Source organism: Balaenoptera ricei, chromosome 4 (assembly GCF_028023285.1).
Source record: "Balaenoptera ricei isolate mBalRic1 chromosome 4, mBalRic1.hap2, whole genome shotgun sequence".
In the NCBI taxonomy this organism is placed as follows: domain Eukaryota; kingdom Metazoa; phylum Chordata; class Mammalia; order Artiodactyla; family Balaenopteridae; genus Balaenoptera; species Balaenoptera ricei.
The window spans coordinates 112,599,394-112,619,352 of NC_082642.1; the positions used below are offsets into that span (position 1 = coordinate 112,599,394).

General features: G+C 34.9%; 1 protein-coding gene across 9 annotated transcripts in view; it reads left to right on the plus strand.

Annotated features, from left to right (window-relative positions):
- Positions 1-19,959, plus strand: part of SENP7 (SUMO specific peptidase 7) — a 149,564-nt gene that overhangs the window by 86,558 nt on the left and 43,047 nt on the right. For 8 of the 9 annotated variants that reach the window (XM_059921236.1, XM_059921237.1, XM_059921242.1 and 5 more), the window contains one exon: positions 11,668-11,783. In XM_059921236.1, coding sequence (XP_059777219.1) covers positions 11,668-11,783 — 116 coding nt within the window. Of the gene's footprint in view, positions 1-11,667; positions 11,792-19,959 lie in introns of those variants that run through there. The other variant, XM_059921246.1, reaches the window with a different exon arrangement.

Genomic DNA, 19,959 nt, shown 5'->3' on the forward strand with positions numbered 1-19,959 from the left:
CATTACTCTGAATTCTTTTTCAGGTAGGTTATGTATCTCGTCTTCATTTATTTGGTCTTGTAGGTTTTTCCCTTGCTCCTTCGTCTGTAACATATGTTTTTGTTGTTTCATTTTTTTTTTTTTTTTGCTGGGTGGTGCTGTATTCCTGTCTTACTGGTTGTTTCGCCTGAGACCTACAGCACTGAAATTTGCAGCCAGTTGGATACAGCCGGGTCGTGGTGCTGAGATGAGGACCTCTGGGAGGCTTCACTCCGATTAATAGTCCCTGGGGTCTGAGGTTCTCTCTAAGTCCAGCAGTTTGGAGTCGGAGCTCCCACCACAGTAGCTTGGGCCCAACATCCAGAATGGGAACCAGGATCCCGCAAGCTTCATGGTGTGGTAAAAAAAAAAAAAAAAAAGCAAGCAATAAAGAAAAAGAGGAGCAGTACAATATCAAAGAATAAAAAACAAAATAAAATTAGAAAGATAAAAAATATATTAGGAAAAATAAAAGTATAATTGAAACAGCCAGTCACTGGGGGTTCCTTCTGTTCCCTTAGGTGTCCATGGTCCCCCACCAGTGCCTGGTAAGTGTCCTAGTTGTGCGGAGACTTGAATTCCCCATCATCCTAGTATGCCATCTTCTGTTTTTTATTTTTGAGTTTTAGGAGTTCTCTCTATATTCTGAATATTAATATATTATCAGAAATATGATTTACAAATATTTTCTCCCATTTTGTGGGTTGACTTTTATTCTACTGATACTGCCATTTGATGTACAGAAGTTTCAATTTTGATGAAGTCCAATATATCTTATGTTTCCATCTTTTGCCTGTGCTTTGGTGTCATATCCAAGAAATTTCTGCCAAATCTAGTGTCATGAACATTTTCCCCTATGCTAAGAGTTTTATAGTTTCAGCTTATGCATTTAGGCCTTTGATGCATTTTGAGTTAACTTTTATGTAGGGTGTTAGGTGAGGGTCCATCTTCATTCTTTTTGCATGTGGATATTCTGTTTCTCCATATGCTTTGTTGAAAAGGCTGTCCTTTCCCCACTGAATGGTCTTGGCAGCCATGTGAAAATCATCTGACATATATGCGAGGGTTTATTTCTGGATGCTGTTCTATTACATTGATCTCTATATCTGTCTTTATGACAGTACAATGGTGTTTTGATTATTATAGCTTTGTAGTAAGTTTTGAAATCAGGGAGTGTGAGACCTCCAAATTTGTTTAAGATTGTTTTTGGCTCTTCGGGTTTCCTTAAGGTCATGTATGCGTTTTAGGATAAGTTTTTGTATTTCTGCAAGAAATGCTACTGCAGTTTTGATAAGATTGAATTCAGCGTGTAGATTGCTTTAGGTGGTATTGACATCTTAACAATATTAAGTCTTCCAATCCATGAACATGGGATGTGTTTCCATTTATTAATGTCTTTTTTAATTTCTTTCAGCCATGTTTTATAGTTTTCATTGTACAAGTCTTTTGTCTCCTTGGTTAAGTTAAGTGCTAAGTTTTTTTTTCTCTACTTGAAGCTATTGTAAATAGATTGTTCTCTTAGTTTCTTTTTTTTTGTTGTTGTTTATTAATTCTAACAGTTTTGTGTTTGTGTATGTGTGTGTGCAATCATTAGAGTTTCCTACATGTAAGATCATATCATCTGCAAACACAGATTATTTCTTTCCAGTTTTGATGCTTTTATATTTCTTTTTCTTGTATAAGTGCTCTGGCTAGAACTTCTAGTACTGTGTTGACTAGAAGTGGTAAAAGTGGGCATCCTTGTGTTATTCCTGATCCTAGAAGAAAAGCTGTCAATCTTTCATCATTGAGTTTGATGTTTCCTGTGCAGTTTTGATATATGGTTTTTACTATGTTGAGGTGGGTAGTTTGTTTCTATTCCTAGATTGTCGAATTTTGTTTTTTAGTTATTAGGAAAGGGTATTGAATTTTGTGGAGTGCTTTTTCTGCACTAATTGACATGACCATGTGGTTTTACACTTTTATTCTGTTAATGTGGTGTATTATATTGATAGATTTTTGTATGTTGAACCATCCTTGCATCCCGGGAATAAATCCATGTAGTTAAGGTATATAACCATATGAGCCATTTGAGGTATTTTATTGAGGATTTTTGCATCAATATTCCTTGGGGATATTGGCCTATATTTTTATTGTAGTGTCTTTGAATTAATTTGCTATCAGGGCAATGCTTGACCTCACAGAATGAGGATGTATTCCATCATCTTCAGTTTTTTGGAAGAGTTTGAAAAGATTATCTGTTAGTTGTTCTTTAAAAGTTTGGTAGAATTCACTGTTTGAGGCTGTCAGTTCCAGGGCTTTCCTTTATTGGGAGGTTTTTGGTTACTGGCTCAATGTCCTTACTAGTTATGGGTCTATTCAGATTTTCTATTTCTTTGTGATTTAGTAGGTTTTGTGTCAGTAGGAATTTGTTAATTTCATCTACATTATCCAGTTCATATAGTTCATCGTACTCTCTTCTAATCCTCTTTATTTCTGTAGGACTGGTCATGATGTTTTAATTTTCATTTCTGATTTTATTAATTTGAATCTTCTCTTTGTTTTCTTAGTCCATCTATCTAAAGTTCTGTTGATTTTATTGATCTTTCTGAAGAACGAACTTGTGGTTTTGTTGATTTTTCTCTTTTTTTTCTCCCATTCGCTTTTTATCTCTGCTCTTATCTTTATTATTTTATTACTTCCACTACCTTTGAATTTAGTTTGTTGTTTTTCTAGTTCCTTAAGTTGTAAAGTTAGGTTGTTGATATGAGATATTTCTTCTTTTTTAGTGTAAGCATCTATAGCTGTATATTTCTCCTTTAGTACTGCTTTTGCTTCATCCCATGTGTTTTGATATGTTGTCCTTTCATTTTCATTTATCCCTCAGCATTTTCTATTTCCTTGTGATTTCTTCTTAGACCCATTGGTTGTTTCAGAGTGTGTTGTTTAATTTCCACAGATGTGAGTATTCCAGTTTTCCTTCTGTTACTGATTTCTAACTTCATCCTGTGTGGTCAGAGAAGATGCCTTGTATGATATTTATCTTTCTAAATCTGCTGAGATGTAGTTTTTTGTCTTAAAATATAGCTATCATAGAGAATGTCCTTTGTACACTTGAGAAGAATGTGTATTCTCTTGTTGGGTAGGGTATTCTGTATATGACGGTTAGGTCTCGTAGGTTTATTTGTTTAAGTCCTCTAATTCCTTACATATTTTCTGTCAGGTTGTTCTGTTCCTGTTGAGAGTGGGGTATTGAAGTCTTCAACTATTACTGTGAAAATGTCTGTTTCTCCTTTCTGTTCTATCAATTTTTTCCTTCATATATTTTGATAGTATTAGGTGTGTAAGTATTTACAATTGTTAAATCACCTTGTTGTATTGAACCTTGTACTAGTATATAATGTCCTTCTTTCTCTCCTGTGAACTTCTGATTTAAGGTCTATTTTGTCTGATGTTAGTATAGCCGCCCTTGCTCTCTTTTGGCTAGTATTTGCATAGAATATCTTTTTTCATATTTTTACTTTCAACCTATTTGTGTCTTTGCATCTAAAGTGAGTCTCTTGTAGACAGCCTATAGTTGGATCTTTTTTTTTTTTTTTGCCATGCCATGCAGCATGTGGGATCTTAGTTCCCTGACCAGGGATTGAACCTGCACCCCCTGCGGTGGAAGCACAGAGTCTTAACCACTGGACTGCCAAGGAAGTCTTGGATCATATTTTTTTAATCCATTCTGCCAGTCTTTATCTTTTGTTTGGGGTTGAGTTAATTACAATTAAAGCAGTTATTGATAAGGAAGGACTTTCTGTGATTTTGATATTTGTTTTCTATATGCCTAATAGCTTTTTTGCCCCTTATTTCCTACATTACTGTCTTTCTCTGTGTTTACTTGTTTTTTTGTAGTGAAGCTTTTTGATTCCATTCTCATTTCCTTTTGTCTGTATTCTATAGCTGATTTCTTTGTGGTTATCATGGGGATTACATTTAACATTCTAAAGTTATAACATGCTAATTTGAATTTATGCCAGCTTAATTTCAATAACATTCAGAACTGTGCTCCTTTATAGCTCTGTCCTCACATCCTTTCAATTATTGATGTCATAAAATGATATCTTTATGAATTGTTTGTTCAAAAGCATAGTCTAATAATTTAAAAAATGCATTAGTTTCTTAAGTCAGTGGTCCCCAACCTTTTTGGCACCAGGGACCAGTTTCGTGGAAGACAGTTTTTCCATGGACGGGGGTGGGGGGTGGTGGTTCAGGCAGTAATGCGAGCGATGGGGAGTGATGGGTAGTGGCAGATGAAGCTTCACTTGCCTACTGGCTGCTCACCTCCTGCTGTGCGGCCTGGTTCATAACAGACCATGTGGACCAGTAGCAGTCCGTGGCCCGGGGGTTGGGGACCCCTGGCTTAAATCATGTAGAAAATAAATGGGCAAGTAACAAACCAGAGTTACAATACCTGATTTTATAATTGTCTATGAATTTACTTTTACCAGTTATCTTTATTTCTTCATATGGCTTTGAATTACTGTCTAATGTCCTATCATTCCAACACAAAGGACTCTCTTTAGTTTTTCTTGTAGGGCTGGTTTTTCTTATAGTGGTAATGAACTCCCTCAGCTTTTGATTGTCTTAGAATGTCTTAATTTTGTCCTCATTTTTGAAGGACAGTTTGGCCAGATATAGGATTTCCTGTTGACAGTTTTTTCCTTTAGTCCTTTGAATATAACAATTCAGTGCCTTCTGGCCAGCATGCTTATTGATGAGAAATCTGCTCATAATCTTATTGAGGATCTTTTGTGTGTGATGAGTCACTTTTTGCTTGGTGCTTTCAAGATTCTCTCTTTGCCTTTGTCTTTGGACAATTTGATTATAACATTTCTTGGTGTAGGTCTCATTCAGTTTACTCTACATGTAGCTCCTTGAACTTTTTAGGTATTTATATTCATGTTTTTCATCAAATTTGGAATTCTTTGGTGATATTTATTCCAATAATATCTTTGCCCCTTTCTCTTCTCCTCTGAGACTCCAACAATGTGTATATTAGTCCATGTTTTGGTGTCCCATAGGTCCCTTAGGCTCTGTTTACTTTTCTTAAATTTTTCTTCTTTCTGGGCCTTCCCTGGTGGTGCAGTGGTTAAGAATCTGCCTGCCAATGCAGGGGGCATGGGTTCGAGCCCTTGTCCGGGAACATCCCACATTCTGCGGAGCAACTAAGCCCATGGGCTACAACTACTGAGCCTGTGCTCTGGAGCCCATTCTCTGTAACAAAGAGAGAAGCCACTGCAAAAAGAAGCCTGGGTGCCATGACGAAGAGTAACCCCTGCTCGCCGCAACTAGGGAAAGCCTGTGTGCAGCAACGAAGACCCAACACAGCCAAAAAATAAATAAATAAATTTATTAAAAACATTTTTTTTTTTCTTCTTTCTGTTCCTCAGATTTGGTCATTTCCATGATCATATTTTCAGGTTCAGTGACCGTTTCTTCTTGTTTCTTCTCCCTGCTCAAATCTGCTTTTGAATCTCTCTAATAAATTTTCATTTCAGTTATTATACTTTTTTAGCTCCAGAATTTCCTTTTGGTTCATTTGTGTATTTTGTCTTTTATTGATATTTTCATTTTGTCATAAGTCATTTTCTTGACTTTTGTCCAAGATTTTTTTCTTTTTCTTTTAATTTCACCGCATCACGTAGCATGTGGGATTTTAGTTCCCTGACCGACCAGGGATCAAACCTGCATCCCCTGCTTTGGAAGCGCGGAGTCTTAACTGCTGTACCATCAGGGAAGTCCCTGAGGATCTTTAAGATAGTTGTTTTAATGTCTTTGTCTGCTGAGTCTGCCAACTGGATTTTTTCAGGGACAGGTTCTGTTGATTAATTTTTTTTCTGTTGAATTGGCCATACTTTCCTGTTTCTTTGTATGTCTTATGAATTTTTGTCGTTGTTGAAAACTTGACATTTGGATCTTATAAGATACCAAGTCCGAAAATCAGATTCTCTCCCTTCCCCAGTGTTTGCTGGATTTTTTCCCTTTGTTTGTTAGTTTTTTAAATTGTTGTAACATGTCCCTGTTCCAGGGATCAGCCTGATATGTAAACAAAAGGTCTTTTCAGGTTTTTTCTGAGCCTGTGTCTTTCCCCAGTTATGTCTGTGACTTTCTAAATTTCCTTGTACATGTGATTACGTTTTAGTGTCCTAGTCCTTAAATGTTTGGTTCCCATAAGGAGAAAATGGGAAAAATGAAGGGAGGAAATAAAACAAAATAGGTGCTAGTTCTTTAAATGTCTTGGAAATTGTTTTAGCAATTCCAAGAGCAAGGGGAGATTGTTGCAACAGTGGTGGTGGTTGTTGCAGCAATGGCTGCCTGTCTCTATGTCTGCTTATCCACGATCAGAGATAGCAATCAGTGATCAGAATACAGATTCCCAGTATTTGGAGGATGAGGTCCTTATTGCTCATGTTGGTAATTGTAAGCCTGTGCAAACAGTTCTAGGAACTTGGGCATTGCTGCTTGCCTCCAAGCTAGGCATAGGTAACTGCTACCATCCAAATTGCCTAAATTGACCAAAATTAACTGCAATTTACTGTTGAAACTTTTGACTGGAAGTTGCAAGCCTTCTGTAGACTCCAGAATTCCAAAGTAGTTACATCATACAGATTCTGCCAGTGCAGTTGTCATCTAGGTGAGAACATGGTAGGTGTTTCCTACTCCGCAATCTTCCCTGAGGTCACTTGGTATGTATTTCATATTTTATTGTACAGGGATCTTTGATTTATTCTTGGTGTCTGATTTTTTAGTACTTTTATAGATGTAAAAATTTCTAAGTGAGGGTAGGGGAGGGAAGAATTGGGAGTTTGGGATTAGCAGATGCAAATTATTGTATATAGGATGGATAAACAACAAGATCCTACTCTATAGCACAGGGAACTGTATTCAATGTCCTGTGATAAACCATGATGGAAAAGAATATGAAAAAGAATATATATACATATAACTGAATCACTTTGGTGTACAACAGAAATTAACACAACATTGTAAATCAACTGTACTTCAATAAAATTTAAAAAATTTCTATGTTGTTAAATAGTTTTGAAAATGGAGTAATTACTGTATAATATATTCTACTGTAAAGGAATGCTGTAGGTTAATAATTTTATATAGTTTTTTATTTCAAAATTTTTACCCACTTAAATAATACCATAATGAGTTGTTTTGTTAATTATAGTTATCATGGGTGAGAAGATTGTTGGTAAAGATTGAATTCATTCTATGGCTATTCTAATTAGTACCAAATTGGTTTCCCAATTGTTTATCAATTTGCTTTTAAAAATTAGTTTATTGATATGTTACTGACAGAACATTGTATTAGTTTTAGGTATACAACATAATGATCTCATATATGTATATATTGCAAAATGAGTAACACAGTAAGTTTAGTTAACATCCATCACCTCACACAGTTACAGTTTTTTTCTCTTGATGAGAACTTTTAAGATCTACTATGTTAGCAACTTTCAAATGTATAGTACAGTATTGTCATCTATAGTCATCATGCTGTACCTTACATCCCCAGGACTTATTTCTCTTACAACTGGAAACTTGTACCTTTTTACCACCTTCAGTCATTTCATGCCCCTGGCTCTGGCAGCCACCATTCTGTTGTCTGTATCTAGGTGTGTGTTTGTCTGTTTTTAAATTTAGATTCCACATATAAGTGAGATTGTATGGTATTTGTCTTTGTCCAAGGTTCATTCATTTTGTCACAAATGGCAGGATTTCTTTCTTTTTTTATGACTGAATAATATTCCATCGTGTGTGTGTTTGTCACATTTTCTTTATCCGTTCATCTATTGATGGACACTTATGTTGTTTCCATGTCTTGGCTGTTGCAAATAATGCTGCAGTGAACATGGGGGTGTGTATATCTTTTTGAGAGAGTGATTTTGTTTCCTAAGGATACATACTAAGAAGTGGAATTGCTGGATCATATATTAGTTCTATTTTTAATTTTTTGAGGAACCTTCATACTGTTTTCCATAGTGGCTGCAGTAATTTACATTCCCACAGCACTCCACATCCTTGCCAACACTTACTTCTTATCTTTTGATAATAGTCTTTCTCACATGTGTGAGATTATACCTCATTGTGGTTTTGATACACATTTCCCTGATGATTAGTGGATGTTGAGCTCCTTTTCATGTACCTGTTGGTCATTTGTAGTCTTCTTTGGAAAAACTTCTGTTCAGTTTCTCTGCCTATTTTTTAATGAAATTGTTTTACTTTTTTGGTTGAGTTGTATGAATTCTTTATATATTTTGGATATTAACTCCCTTATCAGATACATGATTTACAAATATTTTCTCCTATTCCATGGGTTGCCTTTTAATTTTGTTGAAGGTTTCCTTTGCTGTGAAGCTTTTTGGTCCCACTTTTTAATTTTCTTTTCTTGCCTTTGTTTTGGTGTTTAATCCAAAAAATCATTGCCAAGATCAATGTGAAGGAACTTACTCTCATGTTTTCTTCTAGGAGTTTTATGGTTTCAGGTCATACATTTAAGTGTTTAATCCATTTTGTGTTGATTTTTGTATATGGTATAAGATATTGATGCAGTTTCATTCTTTTGCATGTGGCTGTCAAGTTTTCCCAACATCAGTTATTGAAGAGACTCTCCTTTTTCCATTGTGTATTCTTAGCGTGTTTATCATACAGGAGTTGACCATATATGCATGGATTAATTTCTGGCTCTCTATTCTGTTTCATTCATTTATGTGTCTGTTTTTATGCCAATACTATATTGTTTTGATTACTGTGGTTTTGTAATATAGTTTGAAATCATGAAGTGTGATTCCTCTGGCTTTGTTTTTCTTTCTCAAGATTGCTTTGGCTATTTGGGGTCTTTAGTAGTTCCATACAAATTTTAAGACTGTTCTATTTCTGTGAAAAAGGCCATTAGAATGTTGATAGGGATTGCTTTGAATCTGTAGGTTGCTTTGGGTAGGATGAACATTTTAACAAAATTAATTTTTCCAATCCATGAGTACAGAATATCTTCCCATTTATTTGTGTCTTCAGTTTCTTTCATCAGTATCTTATAGTTTTCAGTGTACAGGTTTTTCTCCTTCTAGGTTATATTTATTCATAAGTATAATTTTATTCTTTTCGCTATAGTTGTAAATGGGATTTTTTCTTAATTTCTCTTTCAGATAGTTCATTGTTAGTTATAGAAATGCAACTGATTGTAGTATGTTGACTTTGTATCCTGCAACTTTAGTGAATTCATTTATTAGTTCTCACAGTTTTTTGCTGGATTTTCTAGGGTTTCTTTCTATAAGATCATATCATCTGCAAATAATGACAGTTTTACTTTTTCCTTTCTGATTTGGATGCCTTTTATTTATTTATTTTTTCTTGTCTAATTTGTCTAGCCAGGATTTCCAGTACTGCGTTGAATAAGAGTGGTGAGAGTGGGCACCCTTGTCTTGTTCTTCATCTTAGAGGTGAAGCTTTTAATTTTTCACTGTTTAATATGATGTTAGCTGTGGGTTTGTGGCATTGGCCTTTATTATGTTGTGGTATGTTCCTTTTATACCCAGGTTTTTGAGGGTTTTATCATGAAAGGATGTTGAATTTTGTCAAATGCTTTTTCTGCATCTTTTGAGGGATCAGATGATTTTTATCTTTCATTTTGTTAATGTGGTTTATCACGTTGATTGATTTTTGGATGTTGTACCATTCTTGCATCTCTGGAATAAGTCCCACTTGCTCATGGTGTATGATCCCTTTAACATGTGTGGTGGAATTTGGTTTCCTAATACTTTGATGAGAATTTTTGCATCTCTATGCATCAGGGGTATTTGGTGTATAGTTTTCTTTTCCTGTAGTGTTCTTAACTGGCTTTGGTATTAGTGTAGTGATGGCCTTGTAAAATGAGTATAGAAGTGTTCCCTCCTCTTAAAATTTTTGGAAGAGTTTGAGAAGGATTGGCATTAATTCTTCTTTAATTGCTTGGTAGAATTACCAGTGAAACCATTTGGTCCTGGGCTTCTCTGTGTTGGGAGGTTTTTGATTACTAATTCAGTCTCCTTGTTATTGATCTGTTCAGATTTTCTTTTTCTTCATGATTCAGTTTGGTAGGTTTGGTATGTTTCTAGATATTTGTCCATTTCTTCTAGGTTATATGACTTGATGTGCAATTGTTTGTAATAGTCACTTATGATACTTCATATTTCTGTGCTACCAGTTGTTATGATTTTATTCACAAGTCTTCTCTCTTTTTCTTCTCTTTTTTCCCTTAGTCTAGGTAAAAGGTTTTTTGCCCCCAGAAAACCAGCTCTTAGGTTATCCATATTGTTGGCATATAATTACTTATTGTAGTTTCTTGATGATCTGTTTTGATTTATTTGAGTCTTTTTTTTTCTTGGTTCGGGTAGCTAAAGGTTTGTCAACTTTATTTTTTAAAAAAACTAGCTCTTAGTTTTGTTTATCTTTTCTGTTGTTTTTCTTATTTCTGTTTTATTTACTTCTGCTCTGATCTTTGTTGTTTCTTTCCTTGTGCTTAGTTTGGGCTTCATTTGTTCTTTTTCTAGTTCCAAGAGGTATAAAGTGAGGTTGTTTATTGGAGTTCTTTCTTGTTTTTTAATGTAGGCATTTATTGCTATTGACTTCCCTCATAGAACATTCCATAGATTTTGACATTTTATGCTCACATTTTCATTTGTTTCAAGATATTTCTTGATCTTCCTTTTCATTTTTTCTTTGGCCAGTTGGTTTTCAGGAGCATATTGTTTAACCTCCATATACTTGTGAATTTTTCAGCTTTCCTCCTGTTATTGATTTCTCATTTTATACTGTTTGGTTGGGAAAGATATTTTGTAGATTTTAGTCTTCTTAAATTTGCTAAGACTTGCATTGTGGCCTATCATGTGACTTATCATGGAGAATGTTCTGTGTTTATGTTTTATAAATGCATGTCAGGTCTATTTGGTCAAGTTTATGGTTCAATCCAATGTTTCCTTTTTGATTTTTTTTTTTTTTTGGTCTGGATGATCTAATGATTACTGAAAGTGGGGTGAGGTATTGAAATCCCCTACTACTACTGTATTATGTTTTCATTAATAGTGATATTATGCTCATCATCCAAGACTTGTTTTTCATACAGTATTATATTTTATGTATTTAACCAGTAGGTTATATTTTAAATTATTTTCTCTGTAGGTAAAATTTGTAACTACACTCCAAACTTTATTTTGTACATAACTTTTGATATGTGAACCATGCTTGAAACATATTAACAATTACCTTTGACTTATTTTTTGATTACACATAAGTGTGATTATCATGTACTTGTGTTCGTGGAATTTTTACTTTTTAGACCTCTTCAATGTATTTAATACTTCTATTATTCTTTGTTCATTTTGCATGTGCACAATTCTGTGTTGTGCTTATCTTGTTTTTTCCTTCCAAAGAAACATGGAGAATTTAAAGGTAGAACAGGAATGAGAACTTATTTCTCAAGTCATATTTTAATATTCTTTTTACTGTTCAGATTACAGCCTCTGCTATACAGGATGCCATTTGTAACCTGTTATTTTTATCTTGAATATATGTCAGCTGGCTTCTAAATTCATTTGTGTTTAGAAGAATTGAGTATAATATTATTTTGTTTTGCAGGAGTTCACAACCAAGTCAGACAGACAATAATTATGCAAAGCAGGCTGCACACACTAAAGAAAAACGAAGAGATGATGATAGCATTTCTCTTGTAATGTCTGATACTCAACCTAAAGGTTTGTGAACCTCAGAAAACTGTTGCCAATTGAATTTTTTCTGTTGCATTTTTAATAATATTTTTTAAACTTTATTTATACATGAAAGTAAAGAGATTTTTTAGCGACACAAAGAAAATTGCTAAATTTACCATTTGTATACTGTAGTATACATCTCTTGATTTATTTACAAAATCCAGAAGTTAAATTTGAATATTATTATTTTCTTTCTTTTTTTTTTTGTTGGGGCTGGGCATATAGCTATAAAGTTATAATGTTAGTTTGACTCTTTCTAAATGTCATTTCCATGGATATGTCTAGTAAATGATATTACTGCTAACTTGATTATTATTATTAGCTTCCCACTGTCTATCCTCCTACTATGAAATACATTCTTTATTCATTAGAATTTCTCTCGACTCTAGGAGGATGCCAATACAAGCCACTATTAGCCCAAATTTAAAGGTAAATACATCACAGACTTCTGAAAATTCACTGTAGGCCTCCTTGCCTGTCGGGTTAATGAATTGACTTCTTTTCTCCTTTTTGTCTCTTCTTATAAAGACCGTAAAATAATTTATAAAAGTTTTCACCAAAACATATTTATACATTAGTCAAATGAGAAACTAACATCTTCAAGGGTCTCTTGGATTATTGATAGCTTCAAACTAGTTGAGGTATTTTGTTTTCTGAATGATTTTATAAATTATTCACAAGAAACAGGATCCTTCAATGACACTATGTAAAAATTCTTTGTACTTCATTTGGAACACAGCTGTTTTCACATTTTAAATAGTCTTTTTCATAGAGGAGGAAAACCTAAAAGGAAACTAGACTAATATCTTTGATGTATACAAGAAACCAGCTGCAGCTCTTATGAGGGCAATCTCTAAAGTATTGTGACTCTGTAGACATAATCTTTCAATTGGTCACTAAGTACTATCTGCATATAATGAAGGACACTTATTTTTTTTTTTTTTTTACAAATTGTCCTTTTCCCAGAAATAATTATCTTTAATTACAATATAAAAATATAAGTGGGCTTATACTGTACAAGTGGGCTCAATTCAGATACTATCGAGACACTGTTAAACCTTCATTGCTTTCCTGGGTAGAGTAGGAATAGTTAAATAAAAAGCTTTCTAATTTGTGCCCTTCAGTATTCCTTCAAAGTCACAGTAGAATTTTAGACTTACAGCAGGGAAAAAAATGCATGATAAAAGAAACACTTTATAGTTTCTTAGTATCCCTGAAGGTTCTCCTCTTAAGTAAAGTGTTTTTAAGAAAGTTAGCTATTGAAACTTTATTGAAACTCACCATATTTTCATTCTATAGATAATTGTGTCTAATACCAATTGTTTAACATGAGCCCATAAATTAATGAGAGTTCTGAATTAAATCCCAGGTATACCATTGTAAACAGTTTTTTCTTCCAGTTTTTTTGAGATATAATTGACAGACAGCACTATATAAGTTTAAGGTGTACAGTGTAATGATTTGACTTACATACATCATGAAATGATTATCACAGTGAATTTAGTGAGCATCCTTCTTCTCATATAGATACAGAATTAAAGAAATAGAAAAAAAATTTTCCTTGTGATGAGAACTCTTAGGATTTACTCTCCTAACAACTTTCTTATATAACACACAGCAGTGTTAATTATATTTATCATGTTATACATTACATCCCTAGAACTTATTTATCTTATAACAGGAAGTTTGTACATGTTGACTGCCGTCTTGCAATTCTGCCTCCTCTGCCTCTGATAACCACAAATCTTATCTCTTTTTCTGAGTTTCTTTGTTTTTGAATTATAGTTGACCTACAACATTATGTTAGTTCCTGTTACATGACATAGTAATTCAATATTTCTATACATTTCAGAATAATCACGATAAGTCTAGTTATGATCTGTCACCATACAAAGATATTACATAGTTATTGACTATATTCCCCACACTAGATATACTTTTCTTTTGTAGTACATTAAGTTTGCCTTGTAGAATTTGCTTTTTTGAATATAATACATTGGAAATATTTAACATCTTTTTTTTATAGGAATTTGTTAGCTCTTTAATTTTATATGCTAGTAATATTTGTAAGTTAAATTGTATTTGTTATCAGGTAGAGTCTTGTTTTTACAATGTCTAGCTGTACCTAATAAATTTATTCCTGTTTCCCATGCGATAGTCTTGGCCCATGTGCAATTAGTAAACTGTTAGAAGGAAAACTCCTGTATAATAGAGTTTTTTTCAAGCTCTATTTCTTTCATCAGGTTCTTTTTAACTTTCAGTTTTATATTTATTATAGCTGATTAACAATGTTGTGCTAGTTTCAGATATGCAACAAAGTGATTCAGTTATACGTATACATGTATCTATTATTTTTCAAATTCTTTTCCCAATTAGGTTGTTACAGAATATTGAGGAGAATTCCCTGTGCTGTACAGTAGGTCCTTGTTGGTTATTCATTTTAAATACAGCAGTGTGTACATGTCAGTCCCACACTCCCTAACTGTCCCCCGACCCACACCCTTCCCCCCCGGTAACCATAAGTTTGTTCTCTAAGTCTGTGAGTCTGTTTCTGTTTTGTAAATAAGTTCATTTGTATCATTTTTTTTTTTTTTAGATTCTGCATATAAGCGATATCATACCATATTTCTCTTTCTCTGTCTGACTTACTTCACTCAGTATGACGGTCTCTAGGTCCATCCATGTTGCTGTGAATGGCAATTACTTCATTCTTTTTAATGGCTGAGTAGTATTCCATTGCATATATGTACCACATCTTCTTTATCCATTCTTCTATCAATGGACATTTAGGTTGTTTCCGTGTCTTAGCTATTGTAAACAGCGCTGTAATGAATATTGGGGTGCATATATCCTTTTGGACCGTATTTTACTCTGGGTATATGCCCAGGAGTGGGATTGCAGGACTATGTGGTAGCTCTATTTTTGGCTTCTTAGGGAATTTCCATACTGTTCGCCATAGTGGCTGCACCAATTTACATTCTCACCAATAGTGTAGGAGGGTTCCCTTCTCTCCACACTCTCTCTAGCATTTATTGTTTGTGGATTTTTTCATGATCGCCATTCTGACTGGTGTGAGGTGACATCTCATTGTACTTTTAATTTGCATTTCTCTAATAATTATCAATGTTGAACATCTTTTCATGTGCCTCTTGCCCATCTGTATGTCTTCTTTGGAGAAATGTCTATTTAAGTCTTCTGCCCATTTTTGATTAGGTTGTTTGTTTTGATGATATTAAGCCACATGAGCTGTTTGTAAATTTTGGAGACTAATCCCTTGTTGGTCACATCATTTGCAAATACTTTCTCCCATTCTGAGGGTTGTCTTTTCTTCCTGTTTATGGTTTCCTTTGCTATGCAAAAACTTTTGAGTTTAATTAGGTCTCATTTGTTTATTTTTGTTTTTATTTCCATTACCCTGGGAGACAGATCGAAAAAGATACTGCCGTGATTTATGTCTGAGAGTGTTCATCCTATGTTTTCCTCTAAGTTTTTATAGTGTCCAGTCTCACATTTAGGTCTTTAATCCATTTTGAATTTATTTTTGTGTATGGTGTTAAAGAATGTTCTAATTTAATTTTTTTAACATGTAGCTGTCTGGTTTTCCTAGCACCATTTATTGAAGAGACTGTCTTTTCTCCATTATATAGTCTTGCCTCCTTTGTCATGGATTAATTGACCATAGGTGCATGGGTTTATTTCTGGGCTTTGTATCCTATTCCATTGATCTGTATTTCTGTTTTTGTGCTAGTACCATACTGTTTTGATGACTATAGCTTTGTAGTATAGTCTGAAGTCAGGGAGCCTGATTCCTCCAGCTCCATTTTTCTTTCTCAAGATTGCTTTGGCTATTCTGGGTCTTTTGTGTCTCCATACAAATTTTTAAGATTTTTTTGTTCTAGTTATGTGAAAAATGCCATTGGTAATTTGATAGGGATTGCACTGAATCTGTAGATTGCCTTGGTTAGTATAAGCATTTTGACAATATTGATTCTTCCAGTCCAAGAACATGGTATATCTTTCGACCTGTTTGTGTCGTCTTTGATTTCTTTCATCAGTGTCTTATAGTTTTTGGAGTACAGGTCTTTTGTCTTCTTAGGTAGGTTTGTTCCTAGGTGTTTTATTCTTTTTGATGTGATGGTAAATGGGATTGTTTCTTCAATTTCTCTTTCTGATCTTTCGTTGTTAGTGTATAGAAATGCAACAGATTTCTGTGTATTAATTTTGTAACCTGCAACTTTATCAAATTCATTGATGAGCTCTAGTAGTTTTCTGGTAGCATCTTTAGGATTTTCTATGTATAGTATCATGTCATCTGTAAACAGTGAAAATTTAACTTCTTCTTTTCCAATTTAGATTCCTTTTATTTTTTTTTCTTCTCTGATTGCTGTAGCTAGGACTTCAAAAACTATGTTGAAAGTGGCAAGAGTGGACATCCTTGTCTTGTTCCTGATCTTTGAGGAAATGCTTTTAGCTTTTCACTGTTGAGTATGATGTTAGCTGTAGGTTTGTCATATATGGTATGACCATATGTTGAGGTATGTTCCCTCTATGCCCACTTTCTGGAGAGTTTTTATCATAAATGGGTGCTGAATTTTGTCAAAAGCTTTTTCTGCATCTAATGAGATGATCATATGATTTTTACTCTTCAGTTTGTTGATGTGGTGTATCATATTGACTGATTTGCAGGCATTGAAAAATCCTTCCATCCCTGGGATAAATCCCACTTGATCATGGTGTATGATCCTTTTAATGTGTTGTTGGATTCGGAATGCTAGTATTCTGTTGAGGATTTTTGCATCTATATTCATCAATGATATTGGCCTGTAATTTTCTTTTTTTTTTGTAGTATATTTGTCTGGTTTTGGTAACAGAATGAATTTGGGAGTTTTCCTTCCTCTGCAATTTTTTGGAACAATTTCAGAAGGATAGCTGTTAGCTCTTCTCTAAATGTTGAATAGAATTCACCTGTGAAGCCATCTGGTCCTGAACCTTTGTTTGTTGGGAGTTTTTAAATCACAGTTTGAATTTCATTACTTGTGATTGGTCTGTTCATAATTTCTATTTCTTCCTGGTTCAGTCTTGGGAGAGTGTACCTTTCTAAGAATTTGTCCATTTCTTCCAGGTTGTCCGTTTTATTGCCCTATAGATGCTCTCTTATTATCCTTTGTATTTCTGTAGTGTCAGTTGTAACTTCTCCTTTTTCATTTCTAATTTTATTGGTTTGAATCCTCCCTTTTTTTCTTGATGAGTCTGGCTAAAGGTTTATTAATTTTGTTTATCTTCTCAAAGAACCAGCTTTTAGTTTCATTAATCTTTGCTATTGCTTTCTTTTTCTCTGTTTCATTTATTTCTGCTCTGGTCTTTATGATTTCTTTCCTTCTATTAGCTTTAGGTTTTGCTTGTTCTTCTTTCTCTAGTTGCTTTAGGTGTAAGGTTAGGTTGTTCATTTGAGATTTTTCTTGTTTCCTGAGGTAAACTTGTATTGCTATAGAACTGCTTTTGCTGCATCCCATAGGTTTTGGATCATTGTGCTTTGTTTTCATTTGTCTCTAGGTATTTTTTGATTTCCTCTTTGATTTCTTCAGTGATCCATTGGCTGTTTAGTAGCATATTGTTTAGCCTCTATGTGTTTGTGTTTTTGACACTTGTTTTCTTTTTCTTTTTTCTTCTTTTTAAATTTATTTATTTATTTTTGGCTGTGTTGGGTCTTCGTTGCTGCACATGGGCTTTCTCTAGTTGTGGCAAGCGGGGGCTACTCTTCGTTGTGGTGCGTGGGCTTCTCTTGTTGTGGAGCATGGACTCTATGTGCATGGGCTTTAGTAGTTGTTGCACACAGGCTCAGTAGTTGTGGCTCGTGAGCTCTAGAGCACAGGCTCAGTAGTTGTGGTATGTGGGCTTAGTTGCTCCGTGGCATGTGGGATCTTCCTGGACGAGGGCTTGAACCCATGTCCCTTGCATTGGCATGCGGGTTCTTATCCACTGAGCCACCAGGGAATTCCCTACAGTTTTTGTCTTGTAATTTACTTCTGATCTCATAGCGTTGTGGTCGGAAAAGATGCTTGATAATGATTTCAATTTTCTTAAATTTACCAAGGCTCTCTGTGGCCCAGCATGCGGTCAGTCCTGGAGAATATTCCATGTGCACATGACAAGAATGTGTATTCTGCTGCTTTTGGATGGAATGCTTTATAAATATCAGTTAAGTCCATCTGATCTAATGTGTCATTTAAGGCCTGTGTTTCCTTATTGATTTTCTGTCTGGATGATGTGTCCATTGATGAAAGTAGAGTGTTAAAGTCCTCAGTATTATTGTGTTAGTGTCATTTTCCCTTTCATGGCTGTTAGCATTTGCCTTATATATTGAGGTGCTCCTATGTTGGGTGCATATATATTTACAATTGTTACATCTTCTTTTTGGATTGATCCCTTGATCATTATGTAGTGTCCTTCTTTGTCTCTTATACAGTCTTTATTTTAAAGTCTACTTTGTCTGATATGAGTATTGCTACTGCAGCTTTCTTTTGATCTCCATTTGCATTGAATACCTTTCTCCATCCTCTCACTTTCAGTCTATACGTGTCCCTAGGTCTGAAGTGGGTTTCTTGCAGACAGTATATGTATGGGTCTTGCTTTTGTATCCATTCAGCCAGTCTTTATGTCTTTTGATTGGAGCATTTAGTCCATTTACATTTAAGGTAATTATCGATATGTAAGTTCCTATTGCCATTTTCTTAATTGTTTTGGGTTTGTTTTTGTAGGTCTTTTTTCTTCCCTTCCTCTCTTGTTCTCTTTTCCTCTGGTTTGATGACCATCTTTAGTGTTGTGTTTGGGTTGCTTTTTCTTTTTCTTTGTGTGTGTGTGTGTGAGTGTATCTATTGTAGTTTTTGGGTTTGCTATTCCCATGAGGTTTTGATATAGTAGTCTGTATATGTACAAGGTTGTTTTAAGTTGCTGGTGTCTTTCCTGCCTAGAGAAGTTTCTTTAGCATTTGTTGCAAAGCTGGTCTGGTGGTGCTGAACTGTCGTAGCTTTTGCTTGTCTGTGAAGCTTTTGAATGAGAGTCTTGCTGGGTAGAATATTCTTGGTTGTAGGTTCTTCCCTTTCATCACTTTTAATATATCATGCCACTCCCTTCTGGCCTGTAGAGTTTCAGCTGAAAAGTCAGCTTATAACCTTATGTGAGTTCCCTTGTATGTTACTTGTCGTTTTTCCCTTGTTACTTTTAATATTTTTTTCTTTATCTTTAATTCTCTTCAGTTTGATTACTATGTGTCTCATTGTGTTTCTTCTTGGGTTTATCCTGCCTGGGACTCTCTGCTCTTCCTGGACTTGGGTGAATGTTTCCTTTCCCATGTTAGGGAAGTTTTCAGCAATTATCTCTTCAAATTATTTCTCAAGTCCTTTCTGTCTCTCTTCTCCTTCTGGGACCCCTATAATGTGAATGTTGGTGTGTTTAATGTTGTCCCAGAGGTCTCTTAGACTGTCATTTCTTTTTTTTTTTTTTTTTTTTTTTTTAAAGCACTTTTCTTTTTTTTTTTTATAGCTACTTTATTTATTTATTTTATTTTATTTTTGGCTGTGTTGGGTCTTCGGTTCATGCGAGGGCTTTCTCTAGTTGAGGCAAGTGGGGGCCACTCTTCATCGCGGTGCAGGGACCGCTCTTCATCGCGGTGCGCGGGCCTTTCACTATCGCGGCCCCTCCCGTCGCGGGGCACAGGCTCCAGACGCGCAGGCTCAGTAGTTGTGGCTCACGGGCCCAGCTGCTCCGTGGCATGTGGGATCTTCCCAGACCAGGGCTCGAACCCGTGTCCCCTGCATTAGCAGGCAGATTCTCAACCACTGCGCCACCAGGGAAGCCCTGTCATTTCTTTTCATTCTTTTTTTTTATTCTGTTCCGCGGCAGTGATTTCCACCATTCTGTCTTCCAGGTCACTTATCTGTTCTTCTACCTCAGTTATTCTGCTATTGATTCCTTCTAGTATATTTTTCATTTCAGTTATTGTATTGTTCACCTCTGTTTGTTTGTTCTTTAGTTCTTCTAAGTCTTTGTTAAACATTTCTTGCATCTTCTCCATCCTTGCCTCCATTCTTTTTCCTTGATCCTGCATCTTCTTCAGTATCATTATTCTGAATTCTTTTTCTGGAAGGTTTTTTATCTCCAC